General features: G+C 40.5%; 3 gene segments (V, D, J or C); all 3 read right to left on the bottom strand.

The window, feature by feature from the left end:
- Positions 1 to 1,504: 1,504 nt before the first annotated feature.
- Positions 1,505 to 2,135, bottom strand: LOC132656383 (T cell receptor alpha variable 13-1-like). The segment is given in 2 exon segments: positions 1,505 to 1,920; positions 2,084 to 2,135. Coding segments are annotated over 2 exon segments (468 nt in total).
- Positions 2,136 to 9,458: 7,323 nt separating this feature from the next.
- Positions 9,459 to 10,028, bottom strand: LOC132656384 (T cell receptor alpha variable 22-like). The segment is given in 2 exon segments: positions 9,459 to 9,805; positions 9,977 to 10,028. Coding segments are annotated over 2 exon segments (399 nt in total).
- Positions 10,029 to 19,680: 9,652 nt separating this feature from the next.
- LOC132656385 (T-cell receptor alpha chain V region PHDS58-like) lies at positions 19,681 to 20,257 on the bottom strand. The segment is given in 2 exon segments: positions 19,681 to 20,117; positions 20,212 to 20,257. Coding segments are annotated over 2 exon segments (483 nt in total).
- Between the last annotated feature and the right edge of the window lie 1,776 nt (positions 20,258 to 22,033).

Raw genomic sequence — 22,033 nt, forward strand, 5'->3', positions numbered from 1 at the left:
GTGTCCATACCTGGTTTGGGCATTAGAATGATAGTGGCATCAGAAAAGTTTGGGAGTACTCCTTCTCTTTCTATTTTCTTTAATTTGTTTAAGAAAAACTAGCTTTAGATCTTTAAATGTGTGATGAAATTCTGCTATCAGTATATCTGGTCCTGGACTTGTTTCTAATCTTGAAGGTTTTTCATTACTATTTCAAATTCTTCATTCCTCTTTGGGTCTGTTTGGATTTGTTTTTTCTTAGTTAATTTTGCTGGTTTGGATAATCTAGAAATTCATGCATTTCTTTTATGTTTTCCAGCTTAACAGAGTATACATTTTAAAAAATATTTCCTTAAACTACTGTGAATTTCTTTGGTGTCTGTTGTAATGTTTTCCTGTTCATTTCTGATCTTGATAATTTAGGTTATCTCTTTATTTCCTTTGCTAATTAAGCCAAAGATCTCAGAGAACCATCTTTTAGATTCATTGATTTTTTTTAAAAAACATTGTTTGCTTTGTTTCTATTTCAGTGATTTCTGGTCCTTTTTTTGCTATTTCTTGCCATCAATTGTTTTTAGATTTTGCTTGTGCTTACCATCTTTTTGAGTTCTATCAGTAAGCAATTTACTTGTGCTTAAAAATTTTAATGTAGGTAATTAGGGGTATAAATTTACCTCATAGGACTGCTTTCAAGGTGTCTCAAAAGGCTTTGTTGTACTGTGTTTCACTTTAATTTAGTTCAAGAAATTCTTTTATTTGTTTCTTGATTCTCCCTGATCCCTTCATCATTTAGCGATGAACTGTTAATCTCCATGAGTTTGTGTATTAGTAGAGGTGTTTTTTTTTCTTGTGTGTGTGTGTGTGTGTGTGTGTGTGTGTGTGTGTGCATGTGTCAGATTTTAGGATAGAAATGGCGGCTTACTTCCTTTTCCCATTTGACCAGAATAGTTTTGTCCATTTACTCTACAGTAGCGTCTAACTTTAAAACTAAGATGTTTCTTGTTGACAGAAGACAGATGGATTTTTGTCTCTTGATGCATTCAGTTACATTGTGTATTTTGAGTGAATAACTGAGCCCAGTTATATAATAATGAACTCGGGAGATGAAATACCAACAAACAAAATAACCCAATTAAAAATGTGGCACAGAACTAAACGGAGAGTTATCAACAAAGGAATCTCGAGTGGCCAAGAAGCCCTTTAAGAAATGCTCAAATACCTTAGTCATGAGGTAAATGTGAACCAGGACGACTCTGACATTCCATCTTACACCAGTCACAATAACTGAGAACAAGATGTCGGGCAACAGCACATGTTGATGAGTAAAGAAAAGGAAACACTGTTCAATTGCTGGTGGGATTGTAAACTTGTACAACCATTTTGGAAATCAATGTTTTTTTTTCTCAGAAAATTGAGTATATTTTAATTTTTAAAAGAAATTTAGGGAGAAAAAAAAGAAAGAGAAAACTATCCTAAATTGTCTGAGGGAGTTGAAGCTAACTTTCTTATTTCGTGTTTTTAATGTCTACATTATACTTGGCACTTGCAAACTAGCAATTGGCAAATGCTGCCTTGAAAGGCCTGTGACACAGGATGTGGACACAGCCCCATGGTTTGAGGACAGGCTGCAGGTGCCAGTGGAGCAGTGTGTACTCGCGGCACAGAAGTACATAGCTGAGTCTCCAGGCTGAGTGTCTGTGATGTGCAGGGAGAAGTGCTTGGCTTTCTTATCCAGTAAAACTGTGAGCCTTTGGTTCTGCTTTCTGTCCACATTTCCACGAATGTCCATGATGTACTGAGGACCCTTCTCAGGTTCTTGTTTGTACCAAGGGAAGTAGACTGAGGCACTGTCTGTGTACGTGCAGTTGATGACAGCTCTGGCTCCCTCCTGGACTCTCAGGATGGAAGGGTGCTGCTCTATCTGTTCTCCTTGGCTCATCCCTGTGCAGAAAGATGGAGAGAAAGGAGAAAGGTTGTCAGGTCATCACTTTCCAGGATTCTCTTTTTCCACAGCAACTAGAGAAAACTTGAATAAAACATAGATTCCCCTAGATGACTCAGAAATGCCCACTGGTTATTCTGAGGCCCTAAAATATTAACTCACCATCCTTCTGCAGCCACAGAAACATGAATAAAGTAGGAACACATGTCTTCATTGTTCTTATCAATGAAATTGAAATCCAGTGTTAACCGTGATGGCCGGAAGGTCAGCTATAGCTGCCAGGGTGTTGTTCTTTCTCAGTAACAATTCTAGCTCTGGAGTCTTCCCCTCACCAATGAGAAAAAGGCTGTGCATGTGCTTTAAGCCTACAGAGCCCACATACAAAGAAGCGAATTCTCTGCATCCTCCCCAGCATTTGGGATCTACTGCCACCTTGTGGTTGTATCTCTAACCAGTAAGGTTAAGTGTTTTCTGACCCTATGAAGGATTCAGACACAGTGAACAGCATTATGCCATATCAAGTGGGTTCTAGTACTGAGAAATCAAGAATGGTATTTGTACTCACTAGTTAAGCTGTTTCTTTTCTTTAAATGTAGTATAGGATATGTATAATGCTTCTTACATAAATGTATATGCATAATACATACACACACATATATGTATATATATATATGTATGTATACATGTGATGTGTTCCTATATAAGGCTGTGTGACAGAGGGTGAGGAGAGAGACGTTTATTATGTCTAGAGCTGTATTTACTAAGCCCCTGTCATACTTCAGAATGCACAGATCATTTGTCAAGCATTCTGCCTTATCTTGGAGATAGATACTTAGGTCTATCTTTGTCCTCGTGAGTTAGTTCACTCATAAGAATGTTTTTTTCAGGTCTCTTGTGGGCTTTCAGTTACAAGGGGACAATGTTCTTTTATTTCAGTGAGTTCCTGTTGACAATACTGATATGCTATTTCTATGCTTGCATCTTTCCTTCCAAAGAAGTCAGCCTGGAATCACAAATACATTCAGCTACTCTTTGAAAAGTTCTCAGAAGACATTTGGTCTTGAGGATGGCAACATCTATGTGGCTCACAGCATCCAGTGTTGTAGACTGAATTACTGATAGAAAAGTAGTGTGGATCCTGGAGAATTGGCCAAGCCTTGAAAAAAAAAAAAACACCTCAGGTTTCCTCCTTCCTGTGTACCCTCCCAGCATACCCCAAGGCCTGTCTAAGAGATTTCCTTCTCTTTGTGTCAACTGTGAGTTGATACCCCCTGAGAACCCTGTGTCCACACAGGCTTAGAAGCCTGTAGGCTACCCTCACTGTCACTCTTGTCCATCATTTAGGTTTCTCTAGTACCATCCACATCTCCTCAACAGAAGAGTTGAGGGGCCTAACCTCTTATTCCTCCTCCATTTACTAGAAACTCAATCGTACCTTGCTGCATTTTCTTTTCGTTCTCAACCACATTCCTTTGTGTCAAAAGCCAATAAAGACACACTCCACCTGGGAACCTGGTAGCCACACCCACCTGGAAAGAAAATGGTCCATTTTCACTCACCTCCATGTCCTACAGTGCAGTTTCTCCGGTTTCACTGTAAGCCCTGCAGCAGAGCACCTCAGGGCCCTGTCCTTCCTCTTTGCTTCCATCACATAGGGTCTCCACCAAGCCTTGCAGAGAACCTAGCTTCCCTAGTTCCTGCATAACCTATCAGTAACCCCTCTAGCACATCAACTTTTCATCCTGTCACTTTTCAATGTAGAAAAACACTTTCTGCCCATACTGGCAGGGACACAAGCAGGTTACTCACACTGTCCTTCCTGCTCTCTGTCACACTCTCTCTATTCTGACCCGAAGCCTGATAATAACCTGCTTAGAGAGGAAAAGTTACCCCTGGTTCCACCATCCTCCCTGTCTTTTTAACTATCTATTCTATTTTTCCCCATTCAGGAAACCCTTCCCTTTCCTTTAGCTACCTACTCCGTATCTATCTTCTGTAGGTATACAGATTGTAGCAAGCCTATAGAAGGCTTAAAATCTAACATCCAAAGGTAAGAGAATACACACCATATTTGTCTTTGTGAGTTTAGTTTTTACCAACAGAGTCTCACGTAGAGAAGGCCTCATTCTCAGTAGTAGACGGCCAACTCAATGGTGTATTTCAGGATTTTTATTTTTTGTATCATAATGCTTTGTCTGGGCATAGTTTGCCATATCAGCCATTTACCTACAGATTATGTTTTCCAATTTCGTGTTCTTATGGATTTTCTGTGTGCACATGTCTCTGTGTGTGTATGTGCTTCACATTTTATTTGTCTTGTTTTGTTTTTCTATTTGCTATGTTTGGTTTGCTTATTTGCCTGTTTTTTTCTAGAAGAAAGGGAGAGAGAGAGAGAGAGAGAGAGAGAGAGACTAAAGAATGAAATTGGATGTGTGGAGATGGGGAGGATCTGGAAGGAGATGAGGGAGGGGATACAGAGAGTAGAATATATTGTGTGGAGAAAATCCATTTTCAATTTAAAACCAAAAGGGAACAGCAGTGCTGCAGCCTGATTAGTTCTTGCTCAAAGTGCCAGTGTTTACACAGATTGGAGCTGTTGATTTTTGTTATTACACAGATAGGACCATGTCCTTTACAGCCCCCACATGCTGAGCTGCAAGGGTTGATTTCCCTTGAGGTGATTGTTTCTGCCTGACTGAGGCAGAGACACAATGTAAAGGAAGATATCTGGAAACAGAGTTTCTACCTAGTCATGTTCATTTATCACCTAATCATTTTATAATGGCAGCTTGCACATACTTTCTGCTTTGTAATGATATTGTACGAGGGACATGCATAAATTCTTAATTCTTCTGGCATTGAATTTTTTTGCTACTTACTGAACACAGAAAATATCTGTGAGCATTTTTGGGCATAATGAGACTGGGAACAATTGTTTTCAGCCTATGGAAACCTAAGACCATTCATATTCTCAGGCATCTAACATGCCTGCCGTTTCTCTGACAGATCCTAGGGCTTTAGAGAAATTAAATAGGATCTTATCAGTGTTTCCATACATCCCATAACACAATGAATTGGTAGTGGATCATGGTGAAGATTACACTTAAAGTCAAATAACATAAAATTGGACTTTGCTCAATATAGTGATCATTTGTGGTGTGATACTGTTGTATACTGGACAGCCTAGGCAGAGATAGGCAGGATACTCCTTTTTTGAGGCTCTCCTTTTAATCATTAAATATAGCACTCCTTTCTTGTAAGAAATATATATACACTGTAACTTGGAGAAACTGAGAATGGCCAGTGGTTTCTTAAGATATGAAGCAAAAGTCACATTGACAGCTTCATCTTGATGGATTTCTGGAGTTAAGAGTTACTCTCTTTCAGGGGTAACTAGAAAACTCAAATTCTCAACAGAGGTTGTGATACATTTTGTGAAACCTGACATAAAAAAGAAAATTGTTTCTCTCCCCAGATGTAAAAACAGTGCCCTCGATGACTTGAAAACACAACAGAGTTTTCACTGTTGTGATTTATATAAAAATATCAAGACACAAAGTGGTGTCACCTAGAAGTTACCATTATTGGGCTTGTTCAGGAAGAGCTGGTGGGAGCCTGGGTTTGTGAGGAAGGCTGTAGGAGAGAGAGGCCGGGCCAGGGATGAACAGGTTGGTGGTTGCTACAGATAAGCGATTGCCACTGCTTGCAAGGCTTAGGAGGTATAAGACAGTGAGCAAATTTAAGAAGCCACCTAAAGTAAACTGGACAGAATTAATCAAAGTTGATCCAGTTGACCTGCCACTTCAAGAAGCATTGGGAGATAATTTATGGATTTCCTCATCAAAGGTGGAAATAAGTGAAGTAAAAGGTGAACATGAAGAAAGCATGGTAAATTTATTCAGAGTTTCACAGATGTTGAAGAAGGTGACAGCTGAAGGTCAATGGAAGTATGCTGGACTTTGTGTCACTAGCATACAATATGAGAATTTTTCCCGTGCTGCAAATCTGTCTAAACAATTGTCGAGCTATATTTTAGGTAATTGGACTGGAGAATTCGATACTACGATAGAGCAGCTCAGAGTGGCCATTGTCATGGTAAATTCTACCAGAGTGGACGAAGGACTAGCCACAGGATTATCATCATGGATTGCTGCAGCCATGAATCATCTGAAGGAATGGGTGGGCATGGGAGCATTAGCAGGCCTTCTGGTGTTGGTCTCCTTGGTTTGCCTGTGGTGTATATGCAAGATTAGAGTCTCACAACAGCGTAATGCAGCCATGATCATTCAGGCCTTACAGCCATTGAAGCAGGACATTCTCCCCAAGCATGGTTGGCTACCATAAAAAGCTAAAATGTTATGCTCAGGATGCGAGGCTAAGCACTGCACTCAGGGTCAGCCGCTTTGGACCCAGAGAAGAGCATGTCTGATTGCATGCGGGTTGATGCCCCAGGTCCCGCCTCTGAGAAAAAGGTATCGGACGGGTCTGATGCTCTTTGAGTGGATGACACCTAAATGAACATCGGTACAAAGTCCCAATTTATTTGTAATATCAAAGATCAGACCTCTACTCTTGCCTGATGCGTCTAAAACAAAAAGGGGGAACTGTAGAGAGCTGCGTAATGCCGCGCCTTAAAGATGGAGCTGGTTTCTGCCTTCCACCTTCCTGATGGTGAGTGCTCTCTGTCCCGAACAACTCCACATTTGGCTAAGGCTGAGGATCTGGCTTGCTTCCATGTATGTGGACCTATCTGCATTGCCCACGAGGCACGATGGGGTTGGCTACCCAGAGGCTATTTTAAGCTGTGGGCTGGCTTTACCCAGGGTCAGAAGATTGTTCAATGTTCCTGAATAAACTGCATTGAGAAGAAAAAAAAAAAAAGATCAGAAAGAAGGAGTGGAGGACCTCCCTTATCAGTGGACTTGGGGAGAGGCATGCATGCAGAAAGGGGGGGAGGGTGGGATTGGGAGGGGAGGAGGGATGGGCTTATGGGGGGATACAAAAGGAATAAATGTAATTAATAAAAGTTAAATAAAAAATTAAAAAAAAATAGAACATGAATTAAAACAAAACCCCAGTTTTCTTTTTAAAGATGGCTGTCAAGATGATTCTTTAGGTAAAGGCATTTGCCACTAAGCCTGACAACATGAGTTTCAGCTGCAGGTTTGAAGGACAGAACTGATTCCACAAGTTGCTTTTCGACTGCCACAGAAAGTGTAGCTTGCATGCATGTAAAAACACACAAATAGCCAATAAATTCACTAAAAGTTATTAAAACTCTTTTCAAAAAAAAAAAAAAGAAGAAGAAGTAGGCCTGGCTTTGGAAGAAATTGAAAAAGCTGGAGAAGGGCAAGCAAAATGTGAAAATCAACTAAGAACAAAAGTAAAGAAACTGGAAGATGAACTGGCAATGGTTCAGCAGTCTGTAGGTGGACAGGATACTCATTATATGGGACAAAATTCACCAGCTTGAAAACCAATTGGAACAAAAAATCATAAAGAATTAGAGAATGTGGATGGCATTTGGATAAAGAGAAGAAAGTTAATAAAAAAAATTGGCTCTTTGAATGAGGAGGCAGAACACTAAAACAGCAAATTAAGAAGAGAATGAACAGCTTTGTCAGGATATTACTGATAGCCAGAAACAAATAGATTCACAAAAGTAACCACTTTGATTACGATGAGGAAACAGTGGCAACTGATCACATCTGTCTTAAAAGAACTGTGAACTTGTTCAATATCTGGATGAAATTCAGACTTTAACATAAGCTAATAAAAACACTGAAGTTTAGAATCAAAAAATGAGGGAAAAAATCTCCAGAAGAGTCTTACAGGAAATGGAGCAGAAGCCTGATGACTGTAACAAGATGAAGTGTATTGTCCATCACACAGATACTATTGTGGACCAGACCTAAAGAGAATGAGCATTGTCACCCTCAAGTGTGACAGCTCACAGACCTTGTGAGGGCATGGGGTGAAGATGATCCAGCCATGATGCCTGTCAGTGCAAATGGAAAAGAATGCAAGGTGCTTTCCTCAATCGATACAACTTTTATCCTTTTGCATTTTGAGTTAACTTTAATTGTGATTTTGATTTTAAGGATTTATATCAAACAATATTGTTGATACTGCTTTTTTGTTTATTGTCTGTTTTAGCTAGAAAACTTCTAAAATTGCTTGCTAACTGTAGTCCTCAAGCTCATTTGTTTTTTTAAACAAGTGCATTCAAGTCCAGATTAATCAGGATTGGGGTTAGAAGAAAGATCTATCAGTATTGGTTACAAAGCCTTTTCGGAGTAACCTCTGTCTGTATCTAATTGCCATGTTCCATTCTCACCTAATTCCATAGCCCCACCCTACTGAGAAGCTAGAATTAGGATGGTTGCCATTTGTGAACCCTCTGAGATGAATTAATTCTTCCTGTAAATGCTCTCACTTGAGTGACACCACTTCTAGACATGCTGAAGTAAATCTTCCTGGCAATTGGGAAATATTATCTGGGAAGCTGGGCAATCTATGCTGTAAGCAAGCGTAGGTGCAAAGGGGATGAATCACAAGATGGTCAGTTAATTTTGTGAAGCTTAGAAAGAAAATGTTTTAGCCTGTCCAGTGGCTGCTGTAACCACTCAGCTGCTGTATCAAAATGTCAATGGACAGACATTACATGGATGAATGACGTGGCTACTTTCTAGTTCTATGCAGAAACAAGTGACAGGCCACAGTTTTGCAGCTGCGGAATATAATCTGTCCACTCTTGGAGAAAAAGAGTTGTTTGGTTCACATTTAAATATAAATAATATAAATGTAAACATATATAAAATGAGTTAGTCCCCTATTGTATGGTAGTTAGGAAGTTTTCAGTTTTGTGGGATTTTTTTTTCTTTTTGAAAACAGTGTTTTAATGAGAAATTTTGTCTGTATACCTTGCAGATATATAAATATATCAGAAGAAACAACTGCTGTAATATTGTTTGACAGACTACAAAACTATCTATTCAGTCATTTATCTTTTGGCTTTTATAATTTTTGATGTGAAATATTGGTTTCACATTTCATAATTAAATGTATAACACTTTTAAAAATATCAAGATATTGTTGAAATGATGTTTGGATTTAATAATGAGATTTGTTTGTCTTGAGTTTCTTCAACTTAATTTATTAGGTTTTCCAAATTTATCCTTTCTTTAACTTCATATTTAGCCAATTAGCTAAAAGTGTGGTCAGGTGCTCTCTGAACAAAGGATGAAAACAGTTGCTCTCAGTTTCCGATTTTGAGAAATGGCCCAAACAATTCTGGATTGTGTAAGAGGGGTTTTATTTTATGGCATTAGCATAAGCATTTGATAAATTAAATGTGTATTTTAATATTGTGATCTGATGTTTCTTAGCATTTAACATTCTAGAAGTCAGTGTCAGGTCAGTCTGAATTTAAGTGTGAACTTCTTGAGGTATTTTTATGTCTCCTCACACTTCCTTTGTAATTGGTGGAGATCTGATAAAGCCACAGCTGTGCAAAGCCTCCTGCAGTCTCCTTGTGTCAGGGGCTGGAGCTGCACACCCCGCTGCAGTTTGGGGCCAGGCTGCAAGCTTGCTGGGAGCACTGTGCCTCAGCAGCACAGAGGTAGGTGCCTGAGTCCTCCAGTTGGGTGTCCCTGATGTGCAGAGCGCTGTAGCTCTCCTTAGAATGAAATGTTGACTTTAACCTCCCATTCTCCTTTGTTCCTGCAGCCACGTAAAGCAGACTGATGAGGCTGCCCTGGGGATTCTGTCTGAACCACTGCATGCCCCTCATGGTGGTGGAAAAGTTGCATCTCAGAGCAGAACTGGTTCCCTCCTGGAGACTCAGGACTGAAGGACTCTGCTCCACCTCAGCTCCTCTCACACCTGCTTGGAAATAGAAAAACAAATGAGAATCAGACAAAGGTTTTCACCCACACCTGTCAGATATCCCAGGAGACTCCCATGAGGATGAATGCACAGGAGCTGTGTGTTGGCTTTCTCCCACTCCACCATTTCTGGAGAATGCCTAAAGCAACTTAGCTGAGCCCAACTCACAGCAAATCTGCACCCACAGAATCCCCAGCACAGCTCCCAGGTTCCTCTCCATGGCCCCTGTCCAGTTGCTGGGATTCTTCTCTCCAGATCTGATGGGGTCGAGTCTTATGCACAGACACACTATGCTTACAGAGGATAGGTTCTCAGAATCATTGAGCTTCCTCCTTCATCTGAACAGGAAACCCCGCCCACCTCTGTGTCATGATATTGCACTCCAACCACCTCCATGTCCTGATTGCGAACTGTACTTGCTTTAGAACTGTGCAGGAAATACCAGTCACAGTAGGGTCCAGGACACTGTATTTTCTTTGTAGCCCATCACGTAAGGGAGTCTGGGGAAATGTGTGAAGAAGTGGGGGTGGGGTGCATGAATGCAGAATGAGGGTGGAAAACTAGTGACTCCCATAGGTTAGGCAGAGCCTTGCAGAACCTTTGCACGGCTTTTTGTTGTTCTTTAAATAGATCTATAGACAATTGGGATCCACTGACCAGGTTCTAGATATTTGTGCTTTTCCGTAAGAACAACTGGGAGCTAAAGATCCACATGAACTCCACACCATCACTCCTGCTCTTTGCGTTGCGGATGTTATGTCCTGATGTCCTCTCAGCTCTTCAACCTCTAGACAACTTAAGAAAAGCCGATTTCCAGGACACCTGCAGGGCCGCCTAGTGTACTGACACCACAGACAACAAGAGTGACTTCAGGCCATCTCCACAAACCTCATTAAACCAGCCTTATTCACTCCATCAGTTCTAGTGATCAGTTCCTACAAATTACAAAGAAATGCAGATGGTCAGAAAACATTAGTGCCTAGATAGAGTTCTTAGAAGAAAAATAAAATGGCTGAAAAAAACTCAAAATTGTTATTAATCATCACAAGAAAATTAGACAAGTTACAGATTTTTTTCTCACCTGTGTCTAAAACTCAATAAAACAACTGACCACAAATGCTGTGCGTGTGTGTGTGTGTGTGTGTGTGTGTGTGTGTGTGTGTGTGTGTAACCTGCATTCACTATAGGGAGGAATGAAGAATGGCATCGCAAACTTTTCAGGTAGATGGGTGGAACTGGAAAAGACTGCTTTGAATGAGTTGACTGAGAGACAGAAAGACAGATGGCACATGTTCTGCTGCTGGACTCCTAATTCCAACGGAAAGTGTAGAGCCTCCTAAATAAAAATCATCAGATGGACATGAATAACCTGGAGTAACCACACCTTTCTGTAGGTGTGTTACACCTTTCTAGAGGACAGAAAGGTACAAAAGGGAACATGAGGTTGGGGAGAAGCACTAAAGAAGGAAATAGCAAAGGAAGCATAATTTAATATAAAAAATAGGAAAAATGAAGGGAGGGTAGTTGGGATGGGAAAAGAGCTCAACACAGAAGGAAGGAGAGGGGGGAGGGTGAAATAAAGTGACCATGGCTAAAAAAGTTATAAGGAATCATATTAGTATCTATTTACCTAAAATAGTGTAGAATACATAAGAATAAAAATATGTATATACATATACACACATAGTTTAAATTAAACTATTTGGGCTGACAATGCTTCCCCAAGAGCTGCACACAGCTAACAAAATCCTCAATACCAGTCATGGAAATCCCTCATTTAAGCTGTTAGTGGGGAAATTTAAAAAAGACTCCTAAAATATTATAGACTCTTATCTTTAAATATTGTTCTTCACCACAAGTTCTCAGTGAGTACCTATTGCTGATGACACAATGCATTTTGACCAAATGATACAGAGGAAGCCAGCTTGACCTGAATTGAAGTCTTCTCCTTGATGAAAGGAGACAAGCAGACAATTATCCTTCCCTGCTATGATGCCTATAAACTACAGTGGCCAATATTGTACTAAAATTTAAGGTTGCAATAGTGGTACTCATATTTTGGTGGCAACCAATAGCTCTCAAATTGGACACAAGAAATAACTCAACAAGAGGAAAATCTTGCCTGGTTCTGGAAACCTAGCCAAAGTATGCAGGACTAGTGAGTTTATAGATCTTTGAGGTGAACCTATAACTACTGTCTTACACAGCACAATCCCTAATTACATTCTAAATATCAATCATTGTTCCCAGGGATAAGTATATTTTTCTGTCCTCATCAAACACTTTCTTCTTTTCAAAAGACAGAGAACCATTCAGAAAACTACAACTAATCAAAATGCAGAGAACAAGTGATCATGCAGTGTTCTGCCTGAACTGATCCATGCGCCTACAGCTCAGGGAGCACTGGGGAAGAGGGCACAGAAAATGTCTAAGCTCCAGAGGAACAGGAAGGTTTCTGTGAGATTGCATCTCTTAAACATGGCACAGAATACATACCTAAGAATTCTCAAGGTCATGGTTGCTTAAACAAGACCTGAACATTTATGCACCAGTAGAATACTATCCTGGCAAAAGGAAATCTGATAGAGCTTCAAATCTAGACAGAGAAGTACAGGCACCTGAGAAATACCAACAAGAGAAGCAGTCTTACCAAAGGAACAGCACTCCAATCTGATATTGAACACCATGGGGCAAGTCCTGAAATCATGCACATACAAGGTACACCATATGGTCTGAGCAGGTTGTATCTATGTAACAACAATTAAAGCAAAAGCAGGCAGAGGCAATGAATTTTGGTGAGAAATGTTTGCTATGTAGAAGAGGATGAGATAAGAAAATGAAAATGGGTAAATTAAGTAATTATATTTTAATTAAAACTATTTTTAAGAAAGAGCAGTAAATGGTACAAGACACAAGTTTCCAATCTGTAGAAGACATAAATACACATATATACAATATAATCAAAGAATAATACCTTGTGAGCTGGATGGTCTCGGGAAAGTAAAAGACTGACACATGGGGACTTTGGATAAAACTTCATAAAGAAGGTAGAGATGGGTCTGGAGGTAGAAGGAGAGAATAAATATCTCTCGCCTGCAAATCTCATGTGTCACCTGAGTTTACATAGGGTATGGGGAGACATATTGGGACACCATTTATATTATTTTATTTAAAAGTTGCATATTTTCTTTTATCCCCTTTTCATTATGAAAAGTGAAAAGATGGGGAACACTTCATTGCCTGTTCAAACTTATTAGTCTTAATCATTGGATAAATTCATGAACATATGAATTATTTGAAAATTAATGGAACATAATATTCAGGGTAAAAATCCCATATGCCTGAACATCCTGATTCATTCTGGGGATTCCATCACTCATCATCCTAAACTCCTCCTTCAGCTGCCATATTGGAGCTGATCCTGCATAGTGTTTTGTTGAAGAATCATAATCATATATTAAATATGTGGAGCAACAGGAAATATACAGCATTTCATGTCTTGTTTTCTGTTTGAAACAAAATGTCATGTATTGTGAACACCTTTTTGTAATTTTCTTTACAATCTCAAAATATTAACTGGGGGTGGTGAGATGTGCCTGGGATCCCAGCGACTAGGAGGTCGAGGATAGAGCATAGGAAGCTCAGCATTATTCTCTGCTAAGTGGTGTCTTTGTCTGAAGTCAGCCTGAACCCCATGAAACTCCACAACAAACAGTCCAACAAACAAAGAAAGCTGTCTTAGCAGCAGCAGCAGCCTCTACTGATGTCCTGCACTGTATTATGAACACATCTCAGGTTATACATCCCGTCCTCAGATAATTTAAGGTTTAGAGAAACATCTTATTTATGTATAACAACATATGCGCATTTGTAGTTTCAATTGTGGTCCTCACAGTAAGAATTGAAATACAGCTCTGTATTCTGAATGTTGTTATGTTCTGTATGTTGTTAAGGAGGGCAATGAAAGGCTTTACCAAAACAACAGATGCCAACAGAAGTAAGAAAAACTTCAAGATTACCGAACGTTAATATATTAAAATCAGGACAAGGCTGGGATATAGAGGTAATAAAATGTAACTGATAAAAAAAAATAAAATAAAAAAAGAAAAAAATATTTTACTAAAAACAAAACAAAAAATGTATAATTGTAAAATTTAAAAGTTAGAAAATTATATATATATATGTATAAATTACATATATATGTATACAGACATATGCACATAATCTTCTGGAAGAACAAAACTTTAATCCTTGGTACATAATTGGAAAAATCTAAAGGAAAGGCAAGAATGCTGAAGACAGCATAGTGTAGGGTGTGTCCTGCTGCCCTTGTGTAAGGATTGAAGCCTCCTCTCTCACCCAGGAACCATCACACCTACATAGCCTTCTCTAAAGCATGGCTATTCTGCCCCCAGTGGAGAGAGGAGTGTGTGAGGAGAGTGGCAAGCTTGTCAGGTGACTCAGCTCAGGTGACACAGAAACAGAGAGAGGGTACAAGTGAAGGGTGACTTAACATTTAGACGGAAAGGGGAATGGGAAATGGGCAGAAGGAAAACAGCAAGAATAAATGAACAGAAAAGAATGAAGCTAAAACAGAGTACTGAGATTGTGAAGTACAACATAGACAGTTCTGGATAACACCCTTTCAGCTTCAGTTACTGTCACTGGTCCCTTTGCTTCCATTCCTTCATAATGAGCTGGTTTTATGAATGGTTTATTATTTTTTCCAGTTCTTCTGGAAACATGAAAGTGATGGCAGGGAAAGGCGATAATCTAACTTACATGTGATCCTCACTGTACTCACTTTTGACAGGAACACACACTCACACTTACACACATACATGCACACTAATACACACATAAGCACACTTGTACATACACTCGTACATACACGTATTAGAATAACATACAAAAGGCAACTGTTCTGCTGAACCATCATTTTAAATTTTGCAACACACTACTTTAGAAAATATAAAAATAAACAACCCATGAGATAGTAGTGCCCTACACTGTAATCCCTGCACCTGGGAGGCAGGGACAGGCAAATCTCTAACTTTGAGGCTAGCCTAGTCTAGCAGAACAGCCAGAGATACACAGAGAAACCCTGTATCAAAACACAAACAAGCAAGAAAACAAACAAAAAAGGAAGGAAGGGAGGGGAGAGAAGAGAAGGAAAGGAAAGAAAGAAAGAAAGAAAGAAAGAAAGAGAAAGAAAGGAAGGAAGGAAGAAAGAGAGAGAGAAAGGAAGGAAGGAAGAAAGAAAGAAAAAGTAACCACCATACTATTGAACATATATAATAGAATTCTTTTTTGGTGTGTGTGTGTGTGTGTGTGTGTGTGTGTGTGTGTGTGTGTGTGCATGTGCACAGCAGAAATCCATAGAATACTGGATTATGGAGATCTCAAAATCTTTATACAACTAGCATTAATCTTCTTAAAAGGATGTTAAGCACTGAACTGTGTCTATATAAAATACATATGCTGGGGCCCTAAAAGGGCTTTGGGGTGACAATACTAGAAGATCGGACATGAAAAGGTAACTAAGGCAAAATAAATCAACACAGAGAGGCAGATCATAAGACAGATGATGAGCACAGACCCTCTTATCCTCTGAAAAGGACCATGAGAGGATTCACTAATGGCCACAAAGAGAGTGCTCTGGAAAAGCAGATCCTTCTCTCATCTCCATCTTGGACTTCTACCTCTAAAGCTAAAAACAAACAAACAAACAAACAAAACATTTGTGTTGCTTCAACCACAATATGTACTGTGTTGTGAAATCACAAAATGAACATGAGAATCCATTTTTAAATGTTATGAAGCACAGCCAAAAAATTTGAAGGCATAACTGTACAGACAAAAAATACTCAACATTGTATTATTCTCTCTTTATACTTTGTTTTAGAGCACCTGTCTCCCAAGTTAAGTTTCCTGGTTCTTGCTCAATCCTCATGAAACTTGTACCTAGAGATCTGATGATCCTAACAGTTTTGTTAAAGTGCTGGGAAGAATGGAGTCTGCTTTTCATGTATTTGGCACCCAATACGAATGACAAATGAGTGAAGTCTCCCTGTACTTTCTTAGCAAAGCCTTAGAATTTTTTCAGATTCAGGGCATGTACCACTGCATCTTAAGTTTGCTTGAAACACTGACAGAGAAGGGGAGAATTGCATGGCATGGGCCTTCAGAGTTGCAGAAAATATTTTAAAAACTCTTGTGGCATGTGTACACCAACCACTAAAAAACAGTGTACCCGTCATGTATGTGTACACTTGAGTTAAATAATTTCAGCTCATGGTTTCCGCCTTCCACCTTCCCGATGGTGAGTGCTCTCTGTCACAAACAACTCCACATTTGGCTAAGGCTGAGGATCTGGCTTGCTTCCATGTATGTGGACCTATCTGCATTGCCCACATGGCACGCTGGGGTTGGCTACCCAGAGGCTATTTAAGCTGTGGGCTGGCTTTCCCCAGGGTCCGATGATTGTTCAAGGTTCCTGAATAAACTGCATTGAAAAAAAAAAAAAAAGAAAAAAAAAAGCAAAAGAACAGCAACATTTCTGCAGATGTGATTTAGGGAAAGGTCAGGCTCCAGCCCAAGGGAGCAATCAAACTTGGCAGTGTGGTTTTAGAGAAAAGAGGTTGTGGCATCCTCCTCTGTAAATAAAGAAAGGCCAGGCATGTAGCATTAGAGTCTCCGTACGGAGGTCATGTGTGGTCATCCAGTGAAGCTTGAAAGTGAAGCCTGTATTGTCTTTGAGTCCCCAAGATGCTGAGGACACCTCCACAGAAGAGCTGCACATGGGTGCAAAGCCTGCTCAAGGGAGCAAAGTGTATTGCAAGTCACCAAAACTGGATAGGTGGAGTCATCTAAGCCCTTTGACATCAGAGATGGAGTCATAGGATTTGGAGTTTGCCATCTTGGATTTTTGGTCTTGCTTTGGTCCAGTGTTTATTTGTTATGCCCCACTCCTACCTTTTGGAATGGTAATATATATTTTTCATTAAATTTTTTTTATATATTAAAAAAATAATAATTTCAGCTCAGAAGTGCAATGCTGCATATGTGCTACTGAAATTGCCCTCAGTTGACAGAGTAAGCTAAGCTTGTCAGGAATGCACCCTCCTGGGGTTGCCAGCTGCCATTTTATGCAAAGGCCATGACAGAAAAAACTGGCGTTCCATTGCCAACAATATGCCCAATCCCTAAGTCTCACCAGTTTTCATGGGGAATTTCACATAACAGGTTTCACTAGCAAGAGCAGGGGCATGTTTCATGGTATCACCAAACAGGAAAAAAGCCTTTAATGAAAGCTCTTTGGTTGTTGATTTGACTAAAGTATTTTAGACACACACCTTTCCAAAATAAACATTGTAAAAAAAAATCTATATTCACCTGTATCTTGACCCACTAAGAACCAAATATTTAATTTCTAAAAATTCATTGTCTACTCGTTGTGAGACACAGTAGAACTGAGTGTGCTAGTTTGTATATCAGGTACTGTCTGGTAATAACAGTACTGCATTGTGGTTCCCATAAGAACATGAGTATATCTCAATGTCATGTGTAGTAAAGAGAATGAGAAACAGCAGTGTGTAACTCCACAGACTTGAAGTTCTCACCAGGCCTAGTGTGAGTGACAACAATGGCTAACCCACTGCCTGATGAAGGTGAGTTGACTGGAAAGAAGTCCATGAAAATTCCTATGCTGACCTTGGTATTGTGTCTTAGGAGTGTTTACAAATAAGCCTGCCTTCTCGTCTCATTATAAAGAAAATTAAAACTAAGAGATTAACACAGTAATACGTAAGATAGACCACTTGGTGTTAGAATCTCCAGGTAACATCTATCTGTGTCCATGTTATAATATTTATGTATGCGTGTGTATGTGAGTGTGTGCATGGGGACAAGTAGAAGCACATGTGTACATATGTATTTGCATGTGTATGTGTTCATGAAGAGACATGAGATAACTGTGGGTGTTGTTTCTCAGGTTCTGGGGATCTTTAGTGTGTGTGTGTGTGTGTGTGTGTGTGTGTGTGCGTGTGTGCAAGTGTGTGTTTGGGTATACATATGTGCACATGTATGTGGAGGTCAGAGGACCATCTTGGTTGTCATTTTTCAGAAGCTATCTGTCTTGTTTATTGGATACAAGGTCTCTCATTGACCCTGGGCACTTCCAGGTAGCCTAGGCTGCTTGGGAACCAGGCTTCAGGAACACATTTACCCTCACCTCCCCAGCACAGCTGCCATGCCCTCATGTGAGTGCTGGAAATTGTACTCAGGGCTCATGGTTCTGTGACACCTACAGAGCTATATTTTCTGGTCAAGCAGCAGCTAGAAAATTCTCTCTTTCTTTTCCTCTTCATCCTGAGTATTGTCATCCTCCTTTGCTGTATGCACAAAAGTATAAAATCTTCTTTTACAGTTCTGCAAAACAGAAAGTGATGAACTAAAATTCCATACTGGAGCTGGTGATTTTCATTGTCCACTGGGATTCTTGACTGTATTTCAGCAGGATGTGATTATGATATGATAAAATAGTAATTGATAGTAAACATTGATGTTCCTGCATTAAAATCATTTGTGCCAGAGAGAAATCAACGAGCAGTAATAAAAGATGCAGAAGGAATCACATCACAAATTCTCAAGCATATCTGAAGAATTTGAAGATGGAAAAGAAAAACATAGCACTTGTATGGCTTTGAAGAATTCTTTGAAAAAAAAATAAACAGTGAGTTCCAATTCCTTATTCTCCTGTTTTATTTTTAATGGTTGCTAAAACTGACATATTTGTGACAGATTTCTAGGCTTTCCTGATTGTGGTGAATTCCTATAGCAACTAAATAAGCTTCAAGTTCTTTCCAAAATGAAGTATTTAATATTATGACCACTTCTGATCAGTACATTTAGCACCAAAAGAAAATTTATAGGAAAATCAGCATGAAAGACTGAGTAGACAAGGAAAACTTCAGGACAAACCTTGAAGCATGCACGTTTCACATTTTGTGTAGATGACACATAAAATGACAAATGGAAGTCCAGCTTTTGGTATTTCCCCATGGGAAGAATCATAGCTGCTGTCCAAGCAATGTCCACTCAGGAGATGATTTCCACAGATGATAACATAGTCTCCTTCATTCTACAAAATTATAATTGAGCATTAAATAATTTTGAAAATACTCAAAGAGCTTCTAAGACAAGTCAGGAGTCAATATTTTAGCTGGAAATGGATTGTGCAAAGGAGCTGGGCCTGCATAACTTGCCTTGTCTTGTCTTGTCTTATCTTCCTTCTTTTCTTGCTACCAATTTGAAAGATGTGGGGCACATGGACCATGCCACCAGGAGAACTGGCATGGAACTGGTAAGGGGGAGCAAGTTCAAATCCAAGAAATCTCAAAATTGAGATTAAAAATCTCATCTTGAGACTAGCAGGAATGGAATCAGATCCCTCCCTGTTACCATGCCCACCTCTTATCACGTAGCATTGAGACACCCCCACGGTGGTCAGGTATTCACATATCTGGCACCTAGATGAAAACAGAGCACTGCCAACACCTTAGCCAAAACCAATTAAATGCATTCACCCCCAAAACTTCTCAGTGCCCGAGGTCCACTCTTGTTCACTGTGGAATAAAGATGCATACACATAAGTTGTTACACACACACACACACACACATACATATGCATGAACACACGGGGACTTGAGCTGTTTTATCAATAAAGGCGAGCATAAGCTGTTTCACTAAATATCATCTAAGAGTAACTGATTTATCCTAGGAGAAAGTCTTCCCCTCTAGGCACTCCCAGATGGAATGGAATCCTGCAGAGCCCACACTTTCCAGATTTAACACTCTCCTTCCTGGCTCGGCTACCAGTGGTGTCCAGGCATCCCAGAAAGAAGCAGAGCCACAGAAAGAGATGCTTCAAAGACCATGAAGAGAGACAGTGAGTCTGAGTACCCACTGCCATGGGTGTTTGTGTTCAGCTCCCCCTGCAGCCCCAGACACTGTGCGCTCAGAGCACAGAAGTACACAGCTGAATCGCTCCAGTGCACACGGGCTTTCCTCAGGATGAAAGAAGAGTCGCTCTTGCTAAACTCAGCCTCAAAGCCATTCATGCCGTGAACCACTGGGTCTCCTGAGTAGTAGCTGAGGAGCAGCTGCAGCCCCTGCCGTGGGTACTGGACATACCAGAACAGGCGAGGTGCCACAGAGGAGGAAAAGTTGCATCTTATCTGCAGAGAGGGGTCTTCAGAGACAGTGACTTGAGCATCAGGCTGAGTCACTGACTGAGCACTGGTGTCTCCTGGAAAGGAATAGTAGGCAGTATTTACAGGGCAGACTTCACTGAGGACAGTCAGAATTCTAGGATGCAGAGACCACAAGGCAACTGTACTCACTCAGGATAAAGTGTACCACCAGCAACGGGAGGATGGCCAGGCGCATGGCTGAGCCTTGGGAAGACTGCAGCTCTAATTTGCAACAGGATAGTAGGAAAGTGGCTGAAGAAAGAAAGAGCTTGAAAATAGGTAAGGAGAAGGGTCAGCTGGAGAAGTCTCTTGCTCAGGTAAAAACAGTGAAGCTACTAACACAAGCCTGGAAGCTTTAGAGTGTCTGATCCTTGTCACTTGCCTTTGCTATAAACTCAGGCAGCAGCAAAGAAAGGATGAGATGCTAGCAGGTGGTGAAGACCTTCAAAGGAAGAAAGAACACTAGAGGGTGCTGCAGCGCCCTCTGGAGGGGAAACGAGGAACCAAATGTCCGGAGGGTCCACAGCCTGTCGCCTGCTGTGTTCTTATTTCACAGACAAGCAAAACCTTCACAATGCATTTGCTTCTTTTTCTAATCTATTATGAGATATTAATTATAGAACTCCCTGGAAATAGGTGGCTTGTTAATATTCCTTGCGAAACCAGGTTATGAAATGATCCCCAGACTTCAGATGCAATTGTCTCAGGCTGGGTGTGAATGGCCACCACAGCCATGGTGATGATGCCTGATGGTACAGACATCACCCTTGGTGGATGCTCTGCAGCACTGAGGCAACAGGAAAACACATGATGTTAGATTACCTCTGCTCTACATGAGAAGCTGTGACTCCAGATGGGAAAGCTTTACATCTAGAACTAAAGAAACTAAAACCTGGAGACTTCCATGGCTGGTGACATTATTGTCCTCCAGTAAAGAAACCTGAGATGAAAAACTTTTTCTGGGCCAATGGAATGCATTGACTAAATCAGAATGCACATTTTCTTTGACTCTAGGAAGAAATCAGTTCTTCTCTTGGGTCTTCTCTCATCTGTTCCTTCCCCAGGGATTGTCTTTCCTGGAGATGGTTTATGTTCACTGTCAAGTTTTTAGTTTATGAATGAGCCTGTGGAGGGTGAGTGTATGTGTGTGCCTGTTCCTGTTTCTCTCAATTTCCCCCATAATTTAAAGGACAGCAGTATAAAGGAGAATAAACTCAAATCCACAAGTGTTAGAAGAATGAAGATCATCTCAGAACCCAGATTTACCAGTACTTCCAGAAGAAGGGAGGAGGTAGAGTCATACTGAAGTTTGATTGAAGCAAGCACATCCAAAACCAAGACCAGCAATTCACGTTCTTATTTAAGAACATTAGTGGTGGATGACAAGATGGCAGCACCAGGAGAACATTGTGTCTGAGGAATAGGACAACATTTCCCGTACAGCGACCAATGAGCTGAACTCTGGGCCCTAAAATAACAGCAATCATGTTTCCCAGGTGAGGAAACTCCCAAGGCATTGGAAACACTCGGGTCCACTCTCATGTCCCCCAGCCAGAACCCGGAAGAGATCCCGGGTCATGCAGGCACTAGGTCACCAGACCAGAGCCACAGGCCTGCCTGTCCTGGTCACCTTCCCAAGCTGAACAGTGGACACAAAAACACCAGAAACTGGGAGTCCCTGTTACAAGAGAACTCCACAGGGAAGGAAGAAAATTATACTGACTTGGATCACCCAGTCTTTCCCTGGAAAAAGTCTCGCAGAGTGGCGGGTACTTCTCCTTCACTCTCCCCTTACTCTCTCACCTCTCCACCCTCTCTCCCCTCTCCCTTCTTTTCTCCACCCTCTTCTCTCTCTCTCATGTGATCTGTCAAAATGTGGTCATTGAGAATCTTAACAGGTACCATTTAGTAAGGCATTTTTATGCCAAAAACAGAACACAAAAGACAGAATCTTCTTCAAACATTTAAGAGT

This window comes from Meriones unguiculatus, chromosome 9, assembly GCF_030254825.1.
Source record: "Meriones unguiculatus strain TT.TT164.6M chromosome 9, Bangor_MerUng_6.1, whole genome shotgun sequence".
In the NCBI taxonomy this organism is placed as follows: Eukaryota; Metazoa; Chordata; class Mammalia; order Rodentia; family Muridae; genus Meriones; species Meriones unguiculatus.